The 20,068-nt window shown below is 38.7% G+C and overlaps 1 protein-coding gene across 1 annotated transcript in view; it reads left to right on the top strand.

Moving 5' to 3' along the window:
• The window catches only part of SORCS3 (sortilin related VPS10 domain containing receptor 3), a 566,847-nt gene that overhangs the window by 311,420 nt on the left and 235,359 nt on the right, over positions 1-20,068 (top strand). The window contains exon 4 of the mRNA XM_001916814.6: positions 601-759. Within this exon, the coding sequence (XP_001916849.3) occupies positions 601-759 (159 nt within the window). The remainder of the gene's footprint in view (positions 1-600; positions 760-20,068) is intronic.

The raw sequence follows: 20,068 nt of genomic DNA, 5'->3' as shown, positions 1-20,068 counted from the left end.
TGAACCTGCTGTCTCTGATGCTAAGCCTTTTCACTACGTTATTCTGTCCCTTTGGCTTGAGGATGACAAACTTTCTTGAGTGGCAGTATTTGCCCCAAGGGCCTTTGGGGATATGTGCTCTGGAAAATATCTAGAATGAAGGGATCCTGAAACTATGTAAATCACTTAAATCACTAAAACAATTCAGAACAAAACAAACAGTGGGATCTTAGGGGGATCCTTTTTCATGACTAAAGAGAAATAAGAACAATAGTGTGATGAAGAGTGACGTGGAGAATTGAGGGAGGAGAAGGGGAGAGAGAGGTGTGATGGTCCCAGGGACAGGGGACCATAAGAATATGCTCCCAGTACTTAAAAGATGGGCGTCAAAAAATAAAGCCTCATTAGTATGCTGACCTAATCATACACAGTATTTCAGCTCAATTCATCAATGAAGGACTAAATCAGGAAAAAAATCCCAATATTTCATATAGAGGCCCACGTGCCCTTTTCTGTGCTGTGATATATAAGTATAGATGACTTTATATTTATGCTTTAATTTCTTGTGTTTATTCTCTCCTACTGACTCTATCTATATTTTCTCCTCTCTCCTTTCTTTAGATAATGCTTCTTAGTGATCCTGAAATGGAGAGCAGCATATTGATCAGCTCAGATGAAGGGGCAACTTATCAGAAATACCGCCTCACCTTCTATATCCAGAGTCTGCTCTTTCATCCGAAGCAAGAGGACTGGGTGCTCGCCTACAGTCTGGATCAAAAGGTGATCAAACACTGTTTCCATTCACAACTTGTCATCCAGGTACCACCTGGCGCCACCAATGAAAAGCGCTTGTTTACTCAATCCAAATTTTGGAGGGGATTCAATGATGTTCTAACCAAGTTGACTTTGTCTGCAGCAACTAACTTTCCTTTCTACTCTTTAGTATCAAAATATGCAGGCAGGCATATTTCATTTATTGGCAATGTTATTTATCATTTCACACGTTTAAGACAATTTTCTCCATAATTTTATTCATTTGAACTTTGAAACAACCCCGTGAAGTAAATAGGAAATGGATATTCATAATAATCTTATAGTGACTGTAGTAAACAAGGAATAGTGAAGTTGCTTGTTCAAACACACCCAGCTCATAGCCGGAGGAGCCACGGCTTGAATGCATGTTGTCAGATTCTAGGTCTAGGGTATACACCGTCACACGGTGCTGCCTTAATTTGGTGAAATTTAGAGATACTTCTGTTCTGAGCTTAGCAAAGGAAGAGAAGCCTCCAACTTGTCCATTTTGTTACTTTCTAAAAGTACACTCAAGATGTAGTAGCCCAGTAAGTCCTCCTCTTTGAGCCCAGATCCATGTTTCCAGCTGTGTACTTGACCTTGTCTCTTGTAGGTCTCAGAAGCCTCTTGATTCAACATATTCTGAAAATGAACTTCTGATCTCTCCCTAACGTAGCTGATTTTCTTCCAGTGTTCCCCAACTGTATCCATGGAGTTTCAAAAGTCAGAAACCTAGAAGGTATCCTTAATACTTCCATGTTCCTAACCCAGTGTCTCTAACCGATCATTGTCTTATCTCTAAATAGCTCTTGATTCCATGCACTTCTTTTTACAACCACCACTCAAACATAGGTTACATCTGTCGTTTGAACTATTGCCAGAGCCTCTTCCAGTGTGATCACACTATAACCTGAACAATGTATTTTGCAAATGTAGATCTTGTGATTTCATGCCTTTGCTTAAACTCCTCCAGTATTTTTTCCTTGCTCACAGCAAAAAGACCAAAGTCCTCAATAGGATCTCTTAGCACCTGCTTGGTTTGGTCTCTCCTTCTCTCTCTTGACTCACTGATATTACTTCCCCTTGAATGGTTTTCCTCTAGTCTCTCAGCCCAGCTGTCTCCCTTGCTCCATTTCCTGGGCCTAGAATCTTCTTCCCTAAAGTAAATGTCATCACTGCCAGATCTAGATTTAATATCACTTTCTCAGGATGTCTTCCCTAAACCCTCTAACAGAGTTAAGTGCCCCTCCAGCAAAGAGTTAATACTCTTCTTTGTATTTCCTCCCATCTCCAGAACCTTAGTATAGTGCTTGATGCCAAACTATTGTGTAATAGTGCTATGGAACCAATCGGTGAAAGGAAATAGATAATTTTGAGCACTGTCCTGCATAAAGATATCTACAGAATAACCTTAGTTGAAGTTGCTTCTTCTCTCTTAAATCCTGAAACAGTTGCTCCTCAGTATATATTTGAATATGTGATTGTATGCGTGAGTATGTGTGAGAGAGAGAGATGTCAGCACCTTTAAGCAATAATTTCAACATAACCTTTATATCTCTCATTAGTGGAGCTTCATGGTGGGTGCCAGGAGCTTAATGCAGTCCCCTAAGGATGCCCACATGACATTTGCAGAGCAAAAGCCATTGCAAATAGATTTCTTTCATGACATTATGTGGATAGTGTATGAACGACTTAGCCAAATGTCATATAGTCTGTGAGTTTAGGTGCTTAGTATAGCCAGGAATCTTGAAGCTATATTGAAAAAAGAAAAATAAATTATTTGGGTGTTCTTAAATGGCTGGATGGTAATTTATTTAGATGAAGCTCAGAAATCCTAAACCATGTTTTTATTTACACAGGGACAAGCTAGATTAGAAGCAACAGACATGTCATGCCAAGAAGTTGATAAACCAAATGCAAAATGCCTTGTGTCTATCCAGAAGGAGTATCTTTTTTCTCCATCTCCACAGCACTGAGCACATCTAGGGCATTGCTCGTGACATACCTTGTGGATATAATGCATTCAGAATACTTTCAGACTTGGTGGCTGCGTTTGTCACTTAGTAAAAATATTTGGAAATGTGGCAGTGGGTGTTGATGGATTTTCCTAATCACACCGCACATTTCTGGATATATTATTCCTTAGGTACTCTTTCTTGTTGACATCTTTTGCATAAAGTGGCTGAATGTTCGTCAGGCCCATAAAGTTTCTAATCGGTGCCCTGCCAATCTTTTAAATAAATGGTGTGAGAAGGCAGATGATGCCCCTGGCAACATTTGCAGAGATGGCATAAAAACCTAGTCCCAGTCAGCCAGGTTGCAAAAGAGTTTTTCTTTATTTTGGAGTAGTTTATTGGTTTAGAGTCAAGGAGAGTGATGCTATGCAGCAGCCAGTGAAGATGCACAGGTCATTGAGACTGATATACAAATGTTTTATTTCAGACTGGAGCCTTATCTGATGTGCATGCATTGAGGCAGCTGGTTTCTTCTAGAGTAGATGAAAAGTACTAGTATTAAGGTAACTGCAGCATCAAAGGGAGGTGTTTGCGGTGAGGAGTGAATCGATGTTTCCATTATCATGCCTTTGATGAAATGCACTAGCAATTTCTTTAGAATTGGTAAGGCTATCTCATTATGTTGTATGTATTACAAAAGACCTAATTGAATGATATTTTAAAGGGACGATATCCAATTGCCTTACCTTCCAAATTGTTACCCCAAAGCTACAGGAGACTTGCCGGGAGATCTTACTTGGTAAAGGCACTGCTAGAGAATGAAGGAGATACATTCTGGATAGAACAAGAGTGTATATAGAAATTGGGAGATGCATGTAATGTTGTGTTAGTTGAGATGCTGGATGGCAGGTTGTGAGTCAACTGGGAAGCACGGCTACCTTGTATTAGTCAAGGCCAAGTTATGGGTGAAGATCATCTAAGCTTTCCAACTTCTAAAGCTGCAAAGGGGTAGGGAAGTAGGAAACAAATGCACTTTGCACTTGATCCTTTTGGAGGGTCATGTGTCTTCAATTCTGATTCATCCAAATATAGCAAAATCCTTTGTGTGTACTAATCAGCTTCACTTGGGCTTTTGACCAAGTCCTTCCATTCTGGCCATCCTTTGAGCTTCCTGCTGATCCCTCCTCTGCTCTACAGATTCCCCTGCCATCCTGCATTTTGATCTAAAAAGACTTAGTTAAAACAAGAGCTTCCTTCTTGGGTGTAAGAATCTTTGGAGATGCTTTATAAGAATCTTTGCAATTAAAAAACAACCGGCGAAAGTAATAGGTCATGGTTGACCAAATTGGAAATAATTAAAGAAAAGCTACTCCTCTCCTCTTCTCTCAGAACCAAAGCTCTAGAAGGCCTTTTGAGAGCTATGTATTTACCAGATATTTAAGAGGCAGGATTCTCTTTTGTTTCCACCAGGTTTTTTCTTCACTGTTGACTGAAGCAGCTTACTTTGTGATGTTTTGGATTAGCTAGAGGGCTCAATAATCTTATTAAAAATGAGAATTTTTGGAAAAATTTTGAGATAGGTTTTGAGGACATTGCAATCCTCTAAATAGATAGGTGCTGTTCTCATTGATGTAGAAAGCTGAATGTTTAAATACCCCTCACTTTGACAAGAGACGGTGTAGCTTTTAAAAATGGGCACATGTTCATGTAGTCACAGATGCATACATTCTAGCACAGGGGTCCTTCCATGGAGATGCGAAGTTGAAAACAGCTGTTTTTCTGCATGAGAGGTGGCACTGCAAAGCTCTCTATTATCGTTTATCTTATCAGCAAAATGAAACTTTAACAAATACAACTGGCTTTGAGATCAGAGATGAGAAACTCAATGGGATTTCAGACTGTATTGTTTTTCAGACACTCCTGGGCTACACTGGTCTAGAATTGTCAATAATTTCAGTGCAAAATCACTTTCTGAAACACTAGCACACTAGCAACTGAAGGTCTCCTGTTACGGTAGTTGTGTGTGTGTGTGTGTGGGGGGGTAGCTATGCGTTTTCTTTTTTGTTTTTTCACCTGCTACCAGCCAAGTTCAGTAGTAGGTGACAGATTGAGAAGCTGCATAAGAAGCTAATGCAGTTTTAGGCATGGTCACTGGCAAAGCCAGGTCCACAGTGGAGGAGGTGATGGTGTTTCCAGCAGGCTTCACTGGTGGGACCCTACCTTGGGTTGCCACATCATGCACAAGCAGGGCAGTGCTGAATTTGAGTGTGTCTGGAGTGTAGAGGGCCTGAAAATTCAAAAGGGAGTTTAAACTTGTACTTCTGGAATGCTCGCTACAAATGAAGCTGTCTCTTTCATTTATACGGTCATAGAAACTCTGAGACTAGAGATGTAATTGTATTCAGAGCCTCCAGGATTAGTAGGTAATGAGAACTTTCCTCAGTAGCCATTGGCAGAAACAGGCTTCATGTCTTTCCACCTGGTGGGATAAAGCTGTTGGGATTACTAGGGATGACCATGGTTTTGAAGCTTATCCCTCATGGAATAAGAGTAAAAAGGGCACCTTTTATTTAAAGAAAAACATTGCATTTTCATTAGGTCCTCTTCCATGCCTATAAAAGCACTTTTGTCTCATTTAAGAGAAAGAACAATCCATCACCCCACTCACCTATGGCAAACTGGCACTGCGTTTACAGATGTCCCGTCAGTACAGTGGGGATGCACTGCTGTCTCCATCACCATAGAAACACCAGTTTCCATGAAGTCACTTTCCTGAAGATAAAACAAAAACAATAGAGGGAGAGTGGCCATATTATCTATTAAGGAGGTGGAGCAACCATTGTCTTATTCAAATGTTACCATTAATCTACTTGAGCTGAGTTCTGAATGACGAAATTGGTTTAATGTACAATATTATCTTGCATTCAGTGGGAGTGGTGTAGTAAAGGATCTCCACCCATGGCAACATTGCTCACGAGAACATTAGCTCAAAGGAGTAACCTTCAGCAAAATCATGGATCCAGTGGACTTTGTCTTCCCAAGCCTGCTGCTTCTGCATCATGTCCCAGACTTTCTGTTCCCTGCTCCTACCTTTAGGTGTCCATTTTGGTAACCTGACACATTTCTGTTGGGGAAAAGAACATTTGCTCAAATAATTAATGGAAGATGCAGCATATGTGTATTAAGAAGGTTACTCAGGTACCTTTCCCATCACACCTTTCCCAAAGCAATTATGCTCTCAAGGTAGAAGTTCATCTGTGGCAGTATTTTGGTGAAGGAAGTGACTACAGCCACAGGTGGGCGAGGAAGTGGAGCACTGCAGCTTCACAGCCTTCCTGTGTTGTCCCACTCACTTCCTACGTGGAGTGACCTTGTCTTTACCCGGGCACTGATCCTTTATGCTCACCCTGCTGCCCAGTGTCCCTAACTCCGACCCCTTTGTCTTTCTGACCCCAGGTTTCCAGTTTTAGAGTTGAACTTAAGAATTCTTCTGCTTGCTCCTTCCTTTGCAAACCTCTCTGCACTTAGGATCTTGTCTACCTGACCTGACCATACCTTCTATCCTCCCTCCATTCTCTGTCTCCCTCATGACCACTCATCCTGGTTTAATAGCACCTGGCCTTTTAAAGTCAGGGTCACATCTTTTAAATCAAAGTGTAATATGCCTTCAGGAAGGTGCACATATCATGAGCTCAATTAATTTTCATAAACTGAATACACCTGTGAAACCAGCACCCTGATCAAGGAACACGACATGACTCGCATCCCAGAATCCCCCTTGTGCACTTTTCTAGTTGATATCTTCCAACTCCAATGGGGCTGCTATCTGTCATGGTCATTTTTTATTTTGTGCAATGATTTATGGCAGGCTAAATTGATGAAGGAATACATGTAAGATGAATTCCTCAGAAAAAAGGTGGCAAGGGAGGTAAATGACAGAGAAGGAAAATTAAAAAAAGAATAACCTTAGAGAATTATACTAACACCAATTCATAGATATTAACTAAGCCCAGATAGTCCAGAAAATTTGTAAGAAAACTTTCCAAAAAATTCTCATTTAAAATTAATCTAACAGGTTTCCTATAATAAATACACAAAAAAATTAAGAGAAGGAAACCCAAACATGATACTAAAGAAAGCCATCAAACCACAAGGGAAGAGCAAGAGAAAAAGAAAGGAACAGAGAAGAAATACTAAAACACTCAGAAATAAAGTAACAAAATGGCAAGAAGTACATACGTATTGTACTTTAAATAATTACTTTAAATGTCAATGGGCTAAATGCTCCAATCAAAAGGCATTGGATGGCTGATTGGATAAAAAAACAAGACCCATATATATCATGCATACAAGAGACATACTTCAGACCTAAAGACACTCACAAACTGAAAGTGAAGGGATGGAAAAGGATGCTCCATGCAAATGGCAATGAAAAGAAAGCTTGGGTAGCAATACTTGTATCAGACATAATAGCCTTTAAGACCAAAAACTGTAACAAGAGACAAAGAAGGGCACTACATAATGATAAAAGGAACAATCCAACAAAAGGATATAACACTTGTAAATATTTATGAACCCAAAATAGGAACATGTAAATATATAAAGCAATTATTAACAGACATAAAAGGAGAAATAGTAACACAATAATAGTCGGGGCTTTAACACTCCACTTACACCAATGGATAGATCATCGAAATAGAAGATCAAAAGAAACATTAACTTCAAATGACAACATAGATAAGATGGACTTAGTAGATATATACAGGACATTCAATTCCAAAAACACAGAATACACATTCTTTTCAAATGCACACGGAACATTCTCCAGGATTGATCACAAAACAGGTCTCAATATATTTAAGAAGACTGAAATAATATCAAGCGTCTTTTCTGACCACAACAGTATGAAACTAGAAATCAACTACAGGAAGAAAATCAGAAAAGCCACAAATATGTGGAGATTAAAGAAAATGCTACTGAACAGCAATTTGGTCAATGAAGAAAGCAAAGGAGAAGTCAAAAAATACCTGGAGACAAATGAAAACGAAAATATGACCTGCCAAAATTTATGGGATACAGCAAAAGCAGTTCTAAGAGGGTAGTTTATAGCAATTCAGGCCTTCCTCAACAAACAAGAAAAATCTCAAACAGTCTAACAGTGCACCCAAAGGCACTGGAAAAAGAAGAACAAACAAATCCCAAAATCAGTAGAAGGGAGGAAATAATAAAAATCAGAGTAGAAATAAATGAAATAGAGAATAAAAAATGTAGAAAAAATCAATGAAACCGAGAGCTGGTTCTTTGAAATGATAAACAAAATTGACAAGCCTTTATCTAGACTCACCAAGAAAAAAGGAGAGAAGGCTCAAATAAATAAAATCAGAAATGAAAAAGGAGGGTCTGGCCCTGTGGCCAAGTGGTTAAGTTTGTGTGCTCTGCCTTGGCAGCCCAGGTTTTTGCTGGTTTGTATTCTGGGCATGGACCTAGCACCACTCATCAAGCCATGCTGAGGCTGCATTCCACATAGCAGAACTAGAAGGACTTCCAACTAGAGTATACAACTATGTACTGGGAGGCTTTGGGGAGAAGAAGAGAAACAACAAAAAAAAAAGAAGATTGGCAACAAATGTTAGCTCAGGGCCAATCTTAAAAAAAGAAAAAGGAAAAAAGAAATGATAGAGGAGAAGTTACAATGGACACCTCAGAAATACAAAAGATTGTAAGAGAATACTACAAAAAGCTATATGCCAACAAATTGGATAATCTGGAAGAAATGGATAAATTCTTAGATCATACAACCTGCCAAAACTGAATCAAGAAGAAATAGAGAATGTGAGTAGACCAATCACCAATAGGGAGTTTGAAACAGTAACAAAAAAATAAAAGTGTGGGACCAGATGGCTTCCCTGGTGGATTCTATCAAGCATTCAAAGAAGACTTAATACCTATCCTTGTCAAACTCTTCCAAAAAAATTGAAGGAGGGGGGAAGCTCGCTAACTCATTCTACAAAGCCAACATACCCTGATACCAAAATGAACCAAAGACAACACAAAGATAGAAAATTACAAGCTAATATCACTGATGAACATTGATGCAAAACTCCTCAATGAAATACTAGCAAATCAAATACAACAATACATTAAAAAGATCCTACGCCATGATCAAATGGGATTTATACCAGGGTTGCAGGGATAGTTCAACACCCATAAATCAATCAACATGATACACCACATTAACAAAATGAAGGATAAAAAACACATGATCATCTCAATAGGTGCAGAGAAAGCATTTGACAAGATACAGCATCCATTTAGGATAAAAACTCTGAATAAAAATGGGGTTAGAAGAAAAGAACCTCAACATAATAAAGGCCTTATATGACAAACACACAGATAATATCATTCTCAATGGAGAAAAACTGAAAGCTATCCCTCTAAGAACAGGAACCAGACAAGGATGCTCACCTTCACCACTCTTATTTAACATAGTATTGTAAGTCCTAGCCAGGGCACTCAGGCGAGAAAAAAAAATAGAAGTGATCCGAATTGGAAAGGAAGAAGTGAAACTGTCACTATTTGCAGATGATATGATTTTATATATAGAAAACCCTAAGAATAACCAAAAAACTTTTAGAAATAAATGAATACGGTCAAGTTGCAGGATACAAAATCAACATACAAAAATCAGTTGCATTTCTATACACTAATAACGAAGCAGCAGAAAAAGAAATTAAGAATACAGTCCCACTTACAATTGCAGGAAAAGAAAAAAATACTTAGGACTAAACTTAACCAAAGAGGTGAAAGATCTTTACACCAAAAACTATAAAACATTGTTGAAAGAAATTGAAGAAGACACAAAGAAATGGAAAGATATTCTGTGCTCTTGGATTGGAAGAATTAACATAGTTAAAATGTCCATACTTCCTAAAGCAATCTAAAGATTGATTGCAATCCCTATCAAAGTCCCAATGTCATTTTGCACAGAAATAGAACAAAGTTTCCTAAAATTTATATGGAACAACAAAATTTATTTGGTTCCAGATACCAAAGGAACCCTGAGAAAAAAGAACAAAGCTGGAGGTATCACACTCCCTGATCTCAAAATATACTACAAAGCCATAGTAACCAAAACTGCATGGTACTGGCACAAAAACAGACATACAGATCAATGGAACAGAATCAAGAGCCCAGAAATAAACCCACACATCTATAGACAGCTAATTTTCGACAAGGGATCCAAAAACACACAATGGAAAAAGGAAAGTCTCTTCAATGAATGGTGTTGGGAAAACTGGACAGCCACGTGCAAAAGAATGAAAGTAGCCCGTTATCTTACACCATACACAAAAGTTAACTCAAAATGGATTAAAGACTTGAATGTAATACCTGAAACCATGAAACTTCTGGAAGCAAACATAGGCAGTACACTCTTCGATATCAGTCTTAGTAGCGTATTTTCAAGTACCATGTCTGACTAGGCAAGGGAAATGCTAGAAAAAGTAAACAAATGGTACTACGTCAAACTAAAAATTTCTGCACAGCAAAGGAAACCACCAACAAAATGAAAAGACAACCTAACAATTGGGAGAAGATATTTGCAAACCATATATCAGGTAAGGGGGTTAATACCCAAAATATACAAAGAACACATACATCCCCACAACAAAAAAACTAACAACCCAATTAAAAAATGGGCAAAAGATCTGAACAGACGTTTCTCCAAAGAAGATATATGGATGGCCAACAGGCATGTGAAAGGATGTTCAACATCAGTAAGTATCAGGGAAATGCAAATCAAAACTACAGTGACATGTCATCTCACTCCCGTCAGAATGGCTATAATTAACAAGACAGGAAGTAACAAGTGGTGGAGAGGATGTGGAGAGAAGGGAAGCCTCATACACTGCTGGTGGGAGTGCAAATTGGTGCAGCCACTATGGCAAACAATATGGAGAGTCCTCAAAAAATTAAGAATAGGACTACCATATGATCCAGCTATTCCACTGCTGGGTATTTATCCAAACATGAAAACACGAATGCATAGAGATACATGCACCCCTATGTTCATCACAGCGTTATTCACAATAGCCAAGACTTGGAAGCAACCTAGGTGCCCATAAAGGGAAGAATGGATAAGAAGATGTGGTATATATACACAATGGACTACTACTCAGCCATAAGAAACAATGAAGTCCAGGCCATTTGTGACAGCATGGATGGATCTTAAGAGTATTATGCTAAGCGAAATAAGTCAGAGGGAGAAAGTTGAATACCTTATGATCTCACTCATAAGTAGAAGATAAAAACAATAAGAAACAATCACATAGAGACAGAAATTGGACTGGTGGTTACCAGAAGGGAAGAGGGGAGGGAGGAGGGTGAAAGGGGTGATTAGGCACATGTGTGTGGTGATGGATTGTAATGAGTCTTTGGGTGGTGAATGTGATGTTATCTACACAGGAATCGAAATATAATGATGTACATCTGAAATTATATAAACCAATATTACTACAATAAAAAAACACACAAGAAACGAAACTTAATTTAACAGGTTTCATTTTTTAAAATGTGTTGCTTTCGGTGCCCTAAGGAAAATATCCAGTGTGGGCAAAGGTGTGGTAAACTCCTATTCCAAAATAGTATTTATAGTCATGCAAATGAGTTTTCCTTCCTGGAAAACATTTTGGCAATGTATGTCAGAAGACAGACATGTATTCATAACTTTGACCCAGTGATTTAGTTACTCCACTTCTGAGACTATACCAGTGGCTTCACCACAAAGCTCCAGGTGTAATGATGTTTATCAAAGTCACTTATGATGGAAAAAACCAGATGGAATCATTGAATGCTCAACATTAAGGGACTTCAAATCATGGTACATACATTTGTCAGAATATTTTGCAGCCTTTAAAGGGTGGTCATGAGGACCATGTAGTGACATGGATACATATTAATACCTATTTAATACATACATATCTCTTATTACATACATAATATACTGCAAATCCATACATAACACGTATTAAATAAAATATTACTCTTTCAATAGAGGTATGCAAAAAGTAAAATGACATGAAGGAAGGAAGGAAGGAAGGAGAAAAACAATTTTAAAAGAATGGAAGGAAATATTCCCAAATATTACCTGGGTTCTCTTAAGATGATAGAATTACGTTTCTGATTTTTTTCGTACAATTTGTTTTCTAGTTTTCCATTATTTTGTTAGATTACATTTATAATAAAAAATTCTGAAAACTAATCTACCTTGATTTTCTTATGTTCAGTCCTAATTATAAGGCAAGGCTCTTAAAAAAGGTTTTAGGTGTGAATAGGGTCAATTTATGTAAAATCATTTCAAATCATTATTTTAATACCGATTCAAGAGGCAGTGTGGCATAGAGGGAAATTTCCCTGAATGAGGACTATATGGAGCCTGAGGTTTGTCTTTTCCTCAGCTTTCCTTTTTACTATGGTCCCTTTTGAACTGTGAAACTTTAGGAATTATTCTTTTCTCCTAACAAAAAGGATGCTCTTGCTGGATGTAACCTCAATCTATATTATTTCCAGCTCAGGGATAGATATTGTTTTTATTATTCAGAAGCACTTATTATAGATAGATGTTAAGGAAGTGATTTATTCTGCTAGTTTTTCAGATGAATTTAGCGGCTATATCCTAATATTGAATTAGTGTTTGGTTATTTGATTTGACAGCTGAATGGAAACAAATATTCTGGAGCCAGGGGGTGTAGACAAATTCAGTGAATTAAGGTTTGCACCTAATATCTCTTACCCTCCCCATCTTACATTGCTCAGTGTTGGACGTGCAGGTACTTCTCAGAAATGGAGACATATGTTCCTAAGTATTTCCTGTGTATGGGTGCTGACAGGTGCTTTTATATACATCATTACATTGAATTCTCATAGTGATCTGCAAGGTGGATATTATTATTTCCAAGTTACAGGTGAGCATCTGACTCTTAAAGGCGATATTCACTTGCTCAAGGTCATGCAGCTGGTGAGCGGCAGGCCTGTTCTCTAGGCCTGGCTGAGGTCCCCCACTATGACCACAACACTTCTCTCTCCGTAGACAGACAGGCTTTCCACCACCTCAGCACAGAATTCCATATGAGCCACTTTACACTGAACCCCGGCCCCAGAGAACACTGTAATTGTGAGACAAGATCAGCCATGTAGAGGCCAGACCTTCAGATGAACCCAGTGGTTCTGGCACATCCCTCAGCTGATGGCACTTCCAGGGTGGGACTTTGAAAAAGGAAGCCATCAAACTGCTCACTGATGATAGACAATAGGACTAATTAATTCTGCCTCAGGCAGAAAATAAACAACAAGGCAGTTGTGTTTTTTTCAGGTTTTGTCCAGTTTTGCTCACTTTTCCCATTAATTTGTTACAACATTTGGGTTAATATATAGATTAAACCAAAGTGTTTGCCATTTAACTAGGTAATACTATGATCTGAAGTTTTTTAAGGCAGCTTATGGAGACAACATCTTTAATATGGTAATGAAGATAGAAGTTGAAATCATTTAACTTCATTTACAAATCATGAATATGTATTATGCTTTAAATGAAAAGAAAGCTAAAACAGATATAGTGTTTGTTCAATTTGCTAAAGAGAAGACAATTTGTCAAGATTTTTTTTCCCCAAAAACCAAGCAGTATGCAAATGTAGGAAAATCAGACCCCCATGTTAATTCCATGGCATGATGAATATTTTTATAATCCTAATTAGTACCAGTCATTTAGTCTAGCAATTTCCCCCAATCTAGCCAATTTGAAATTAAAATAGATGCCTTGATTACAAAACTCATTAGCAAAGAAGCACCCTTCTCACTAACCAGTTCATTTAAAATGCACAAACTGAATGAAGTGTGGAACACTTGCGTTGTCAATTGGCATAAGTGAAGTGAGTCTTAATTGGAAGCATTGTGAAGTATTTGTATTGCTGCATGTTTCATTGCAGTATAATATATCATTCATTAAATGTAACAAAAGCAACTTTTAAATGGTTTAATTAAGCAGAGTTGGTGCACTTGGCAATTTTTGTAAAGTTGAATGTCACAATTGTTTGCATTTGAAGTACTGATGGGTGTTAATGTCAGGAGGATGAAGTCTGACTCTGCATTTATCACTCTGATTATGCAAAGAGTGGCAGGTTTAATGTGAGAGGAGAAAATTAAATTATAGAACATTGACTTCTTACTTAAACGTACCCACATGCATATTGTCCTAGTGCATTTGGACGTGGAAGCTCCAGAACTGCCTGATTTATGCCTGGGGATGGAGGGAAGGAGCTGAGGACTTGGAGTGAAAGGGAAGGAGAAAATAACAGTTGGGGATTTTGCTTTTTGTAATTTCTTTTTTAGCTTTCTTCTTTAATCAAGGGAGGAAGTAGTAGGTGGAGAGAAACTCTATCCAGTATATTTTCATCTACTGAAAAGAGCAAGAGATGTGTAACAGTGCAGATTGATGCTCTGTCTAAGTCAAATATGGTGGGAGTGGGAGAGGAGGGGGAAATTGGCTCCAGACCAGGGAGATGCTGGAAATGGGGACTCCACAGAAGTCCGGAACTGGGACCAGATAGCAAGGAGTTCAAGGCTGATTTTACTGTAGAAGAATCTACGGGATGAGTTGCCATAGTGGCGGTTATGTAGGCATAAGGTATATGACAAGTACAGAAGCTGCTGTTCCATTGATATTTGTTCTATGTGTAATCCAGATGTCAGCTGTTACCTCATATTATGGCCTGTTTCAATCCCACATCAATGAGGATGCAAAGCTCAGCCATGTCGCTGATTGCCATGAGAAATCTAATTTTAACGGACAGTGTTGATGTCCTGCCCATATCCATTTGATAGTTCTACTGTAGCGTGATCCTGCTGACTTTTGATGCCTGGGTTGCATTTCTTTGCTAGTGGGCTTTCTCCAAACCCTCTAGAGGCTACTCCACTCATCTGCACAGCGCTCTGTGCAAGTGTGAGGCATTAACGTGTGGGAGCAGCCCTTAGCCAATGACCACAGAAATCCGTGTGTAGATACCCTGGTTCCCTTGCTTCTCGTGTAGGATGAATCTAAGGTGTGTATTTTATACTTTTTCTCCAAAATTTCCCAATGGAATTAACCTGTAGTTGCCCATAGAGTTAGCTGGCTTTATAATGTACCATACATTGACTGCCTTCCATTGCCTAGGTAATTTCTTTACTCGTGTACCATCTTCCATATCAACTTCTTAATTCTTGTCTCAGTGTCTGATCCTGGGAGAACTCTAACCAACTGTGCCAAGCATTTTGTGATTTAGGTAGTGGTAGCTAAAGATCTGTGGGGTCAAGGACAGGGATCACAGCACACAGGTTTCCACCCAGAAAGTCTCCTATGACATTTCTGTGTTGTTAGTCTCTCCTGGGCCGTGCCACCCTCTGGTTTCCTCACTGTTAGAAGCTGAATAATGTATCCTTCTTCTAATATGTCCACCTCTGAATCCCCAGAACCTGTGACTATGTTGCCCTACAGGGCATGAGGGCCTTGGCGCATGTGAGTACGTTAAGGATCTTGAGGTGAAGAGAGTATCCTGGATTACCCGGGTAGACACAATTAATCACAGGATTTTTATAAGAGGGAGGCAGAAAAGGAAGAGTCAAAAAAAGGGAGATGTGACAATGGAAACAGAAGTTGGAGTGATGCTCTTTGAAGATGGGGCCATGAGGCAAGGAATGCAGGAAGCCTCTAGAAGCTGGGAAAGGCAAGGAAATGGATTCTCCTCTGAGGCATCCAGAAGGAATGCAGGCCCACTGACACCTCAAGGTGTCAACCCCATAAGACTGACTTCAGATTTCTGACTTTCACAGCTGTAACGTAATAAATGTGTGTTGTCTTAAGCCACTACGTTTGTGGTAATTGGTTCTGGCAGCGATTGGAAACTAATACACTCACTGACAGCTTCAATAGATCTTCTGTCCCATGGCAGACAAAATCCTTCACTTGTCTGCACCTGCTTCTCTTAAGCCCAGGTATCCATAGACCCAGACACAGGCCCCCCTGGTCATTCTTATGATTCCTTTGCATTGATCTTGCAGTCCTGAAATAAGAAGAGTTCTTCCTGAGAGGAATTCTGGCAAAAAAAATAATCTCCGTGTTGTCACATGTGGTGTTAGTCTGCTAGACCTGCATTAACAAAGTACCACAGACCTGGTGGCTTAAACAACATAAATGTTAGGTCTCACAGTTCTGAAAGCTGGAAGTCTGAGATCAAGGTGTCAGCCGGACTGGTTTCTTCTGAGGCCCCTCTCCTTGGCTTATAGATAGCGGTCTTCTCCCTGCATCTTCATGCGTATGGTCTTCCCTCTGCTGTGTCTGTGTCCTCATTTCTTCTTCTTACAAGGAGACCAGCCATCTTACATTAGGGCCCACCCTAATAACTTCATTTTAACTTAATTAACTCTTTAAATACTCTATCTCCAAACACAGTCACATTCTGAGGTACTAGAAGTTAGGACTTTAACATCTGAATTTCGAGGGGGACACAACTCAGCTCATAACTATGTGCATGTCAAGGGTGTTGAGTGATGAAAGTCTTGTTTTTTGGGTCTCTACTGCCCTGTATGAAGGGAGAGCAGAAATGTCTTCCTGCTGTGTGGTCTGAGATGCTCCTGAGGCACATGGAATGGAACCAACCACCAGGAAGGATTTGCAATGGGAGTGGGAGGTACGGAATGGAGGGTGGGGCTTACCCCTGAGATGGAGCCGCATGAGAGGCCCTGAGACTGGTCAGGAAGGTTTCAAATTGATCTTTGGCCTTGACCCTGGGTAAGGTTAGGAAATCATGGAGAGCACAAGGCCGTGGAGACCACTGGAAAGAACTTTGAGGGAACAGAGTCTGAAAGAAGTCTCAGATGGAAACTGATTTTTAAGAATCATAGCTATTTGTGTAAGCTAGATTCGTTTTGTTTGTTTTTGTTTTTGGTGTTTTATTTTTATTCTCTCTTTGCATTTGAAAATGTCAGTAGATCTTAGCTGTGCCAAAAGTTACAGAAAGAGGTTTGGTTGACCTGAATCTTCTTAACTTTCATCATTGGCTTCCCCATAGTTTGGAGGAAAAAGTTAGCTCAGCACCCAGCCCATGGTAGTTTGGGTCCTGTCTAAGTTTCTTGCCCTCTTCCCAAGCAGTCCCTTCACTCATGAGCAGGGGATGCATCCTCCTGTTTCACATCAAAACGCCTTGGCACATGAGTTTCCTTCTGAGAGTCCTTTTTCCCTTTTTCATCCAGCTGGTTCAGTTTATCTTTCAAAACTCAAAATTTCTAAGGAAAGCTTTCCCTAGACAAACTTATCTACAGAAACATAACAAAACTTCTCTAGATTTTAAAGAAAAATGTAGAAAGAAGCTATCTTTTTATTTCAGCATACTGGAAAGCTTTTTATTTTCCAGTTTTACATTTTATCAGTTCACAAGGCGTGGAGGGACCAAAATTTTTCTCAGTGTTTAGGACATCCAAAGATCTTAAGTTGTCCCTGGACAAGAGATGAAGAGGACCTGAATTAAGGTAATCCTTGTGGAGTGGAAAGGAAAGGGGACAGGTTCCAGAGCTCTACGGAAATAGAAGCAGACTTGGTGACTGTGTGGAGGTCACAGGAAGGAAGGTGCCTGATAACCTCGACCATGACAAGAGCCCAAACAGTCCGATTGCCTGAAAAAATATCTAAGGCCAAGGGCTGGGCCCACAGTGTGTTTCTCTCCTAACAAGGAGATGCCTGGTTCTCAAAAGCACTGAGTGGGAGAGGGCAGGCCCTTGTAGGCACTGCCGCCAAGATGGACCACAGACGGAATGATGACTTTCCTATGTGGTTGCTTTGTTTTTTAGCTGCTTTTCTGACGTTTTGCCCTATACCTCCTTGGCTGCTCTGAGCACCGCTGGAGGCACAGCCAGCAGTAGTTGTCTGAATAAGTTATTGAAACAAGGCTTCTTAAAATGAAGACTTTTTAATTTGAAGCACTCAGTAGAGGTACCAGAGGTTGTAATCTAGAAGCTTGGTAATAGGCAGCTGGGGAATGAGTGAGGGAAACGAGATATATTAACTTTGCTGTCTTCAAATACTGTTGTACTAAAATGGGGCTTGAATGTTTTCATAATTAAGCTGCTGAAAGGTGACTGAGGAATCCACGCTCACCTGTCTCAGACGTGGACGGTCTCTGAAACCATCTAGCCCAGAGGTGCCAGCCCCTGAGGGAGCTTTTGAATTTTACTAGTAGATCATTATGCATAATATAATCTGTCTGCCCTGAGGTTTATACAATCTCTTTCCCTTTTTTGATGCTGAAAATGCTAGTTAAATAATCAGGTAAAAAGCTGATATTATTCATGTAATCTTCATTACAGGTATCACAACTTAATCATGAAAATTATGCCACATGGTTTTTTTTTCCCTCTCAAATAACTTGCTAATAGATACCGGATTCTAAAAAAGATTCATGTTTTAAAATTTTGAATTTTTTTCTCAAATGAATATTATAAAATAAATGGGAAAATGAAGAAAAAAAGCATAGAAGGCAAAAATCATTTCTTGCCTTTTAGGATATGTCATTGAAAGTACCCACGACTTGCTCTTTGTTATCCAGACACCAGGTCAAGGATACTACATTCAACAAGTGCTTATTGAGCACTTACTCTGTATCAGAACTAGGGATTCAATAAAGCAGGATACTGATGCTAGCTCTGCTGTCATGGAAAGAGAAAACATTGATCAAGTAAGTAATTGACGGCAATTGTGATAAATGCTACAAAATAGAAGGAAAGATTATTATGAGAAGGTATATTGGGGAGAAGGTCTGACCTATCTGCAAAAATGTTTGATATAGTTACTATATTGACGAGTGAAGATATTCTCTTGGAATTAAAGATTTTTAAGTTCTCATAAACAGTGTTTAAAATATAACTAAAGTCACTCTGTAAGTTGCCTTCGTACTTTTTATAAACAACTTAATTGAGATGTAATTGACAAAATGTACAAATTTGATAAATTTTGACATAAATACACCCATGCAGTCATAACTACAGTCAAGAAAATGAGCATATCCATCACCACCTTCCTCAAAGTTTTCTTGTGCTCCTTTTAATTCCTGACTCCCACTCTTCTTTATCCCTCCCACCATAGTCACAGCTTGGGATTTGCTTACTGTCATTATAGATTAGTTTGCATCCTATAGAATTTTATATTAAAGCAACCATACAGTATAAACTCTGTTTCTGCATGTATTTTTTCCCTTATCATAAGTATTTTGAGATCCGTCCTTGTTGTTGCATGTATCGATAGTTTGCTTATTATTTATTTATTTGCTGAGTGGTGTTCCATTATATGGATATACCAAAATTGGTTTATCCATTCACCTGTTCCTGGGTTTTAGATTGAGTCTAGGTTTTGGCTATTACAAATAAAGCTGCTATGACCATTCCTGTAAAGGTTTTTGTATGGATATATGCTTTTATTTCTCTTGGGCAAATAACAGGTAGTGAAATGACTGGATCAAATGATAGATATAGCTTCAAGTTTTTAGGAAGATGCTAAACTGTTTTCAGAAGTAGTTGTACCATTTCACATTTCCACCAGTAGTACGCGAGAGTTACAGTTGCTCCACATCCTCGCCAACATTTGTTATGGTCAGTCTTTTTAATTTTAACCATTCTGATAAGTGTGTAGTGGTATCTCATTGTGATTTTAATTTTCATTCTCTTAGTCACCAAGGATGTTGTGAACAACTTTTCATGTGTTTGTTTGCTATCTATATATTTTCTTTGGTGAAATCTCTGACTAAATATTTTGCTCATTTAAAAATTGTGTTTTGTCTTATTATTGAGTGTTGAGATTCCTTCTATAATCTGGATAACAGTCCTTTATCAGATATGTGATTTTCAGGTATTTTCTTCCATAATATAGCTTGTCTTTTAATTCTCTTAACAGTGTCTTTCAATGAAGAGAAGTTCATGTGTTTGATGAAAGGTAATTTGTCAGTTATTTATTTTTGGATCATGCTTTTGATGTCATATATAAGAAATCTTTGCCTAAGTCAAGGTCACAGAGATTTTATTCTCTTCCCTTTTCTTGATATCTTGTACCTTTAAGTTTTATACTTAGGTGTATGATCTATTTTGTGTTAAATTTATATGTGGTGTGAGGTATGAGTCAAAGTTCATTATGCATATCTCCATTGAATTGCTTTTGCACTTTTGTCAAAAATTGATTGTCTGTTTCTGGACTCTATTCTATTCCATTCATCTGTTTTTCTATCTTGACACCAACACCACATTATCTTGGTTATTTTAGTTTTTCA

Source organism: Equus caballus, chromosome 1 (genome assembly GCF_041296265.1).
Source record: "Equus caballus isolate H_3958 breed thoroughbred chromosome 1, TB-T2T, whole genome shotgun sequence".
NCBI classification, from domain to species: domain Eukaryota; kingdom Metazoa; phylum Chordata; class Mammalia; order Perissodactyla; family Equidae; genus Equus; species Equus caballus.
Note: the sequence above shows the minus strand (reverse complement) of the source record. Positions and strands in the feature narration are given on the sequence as shown.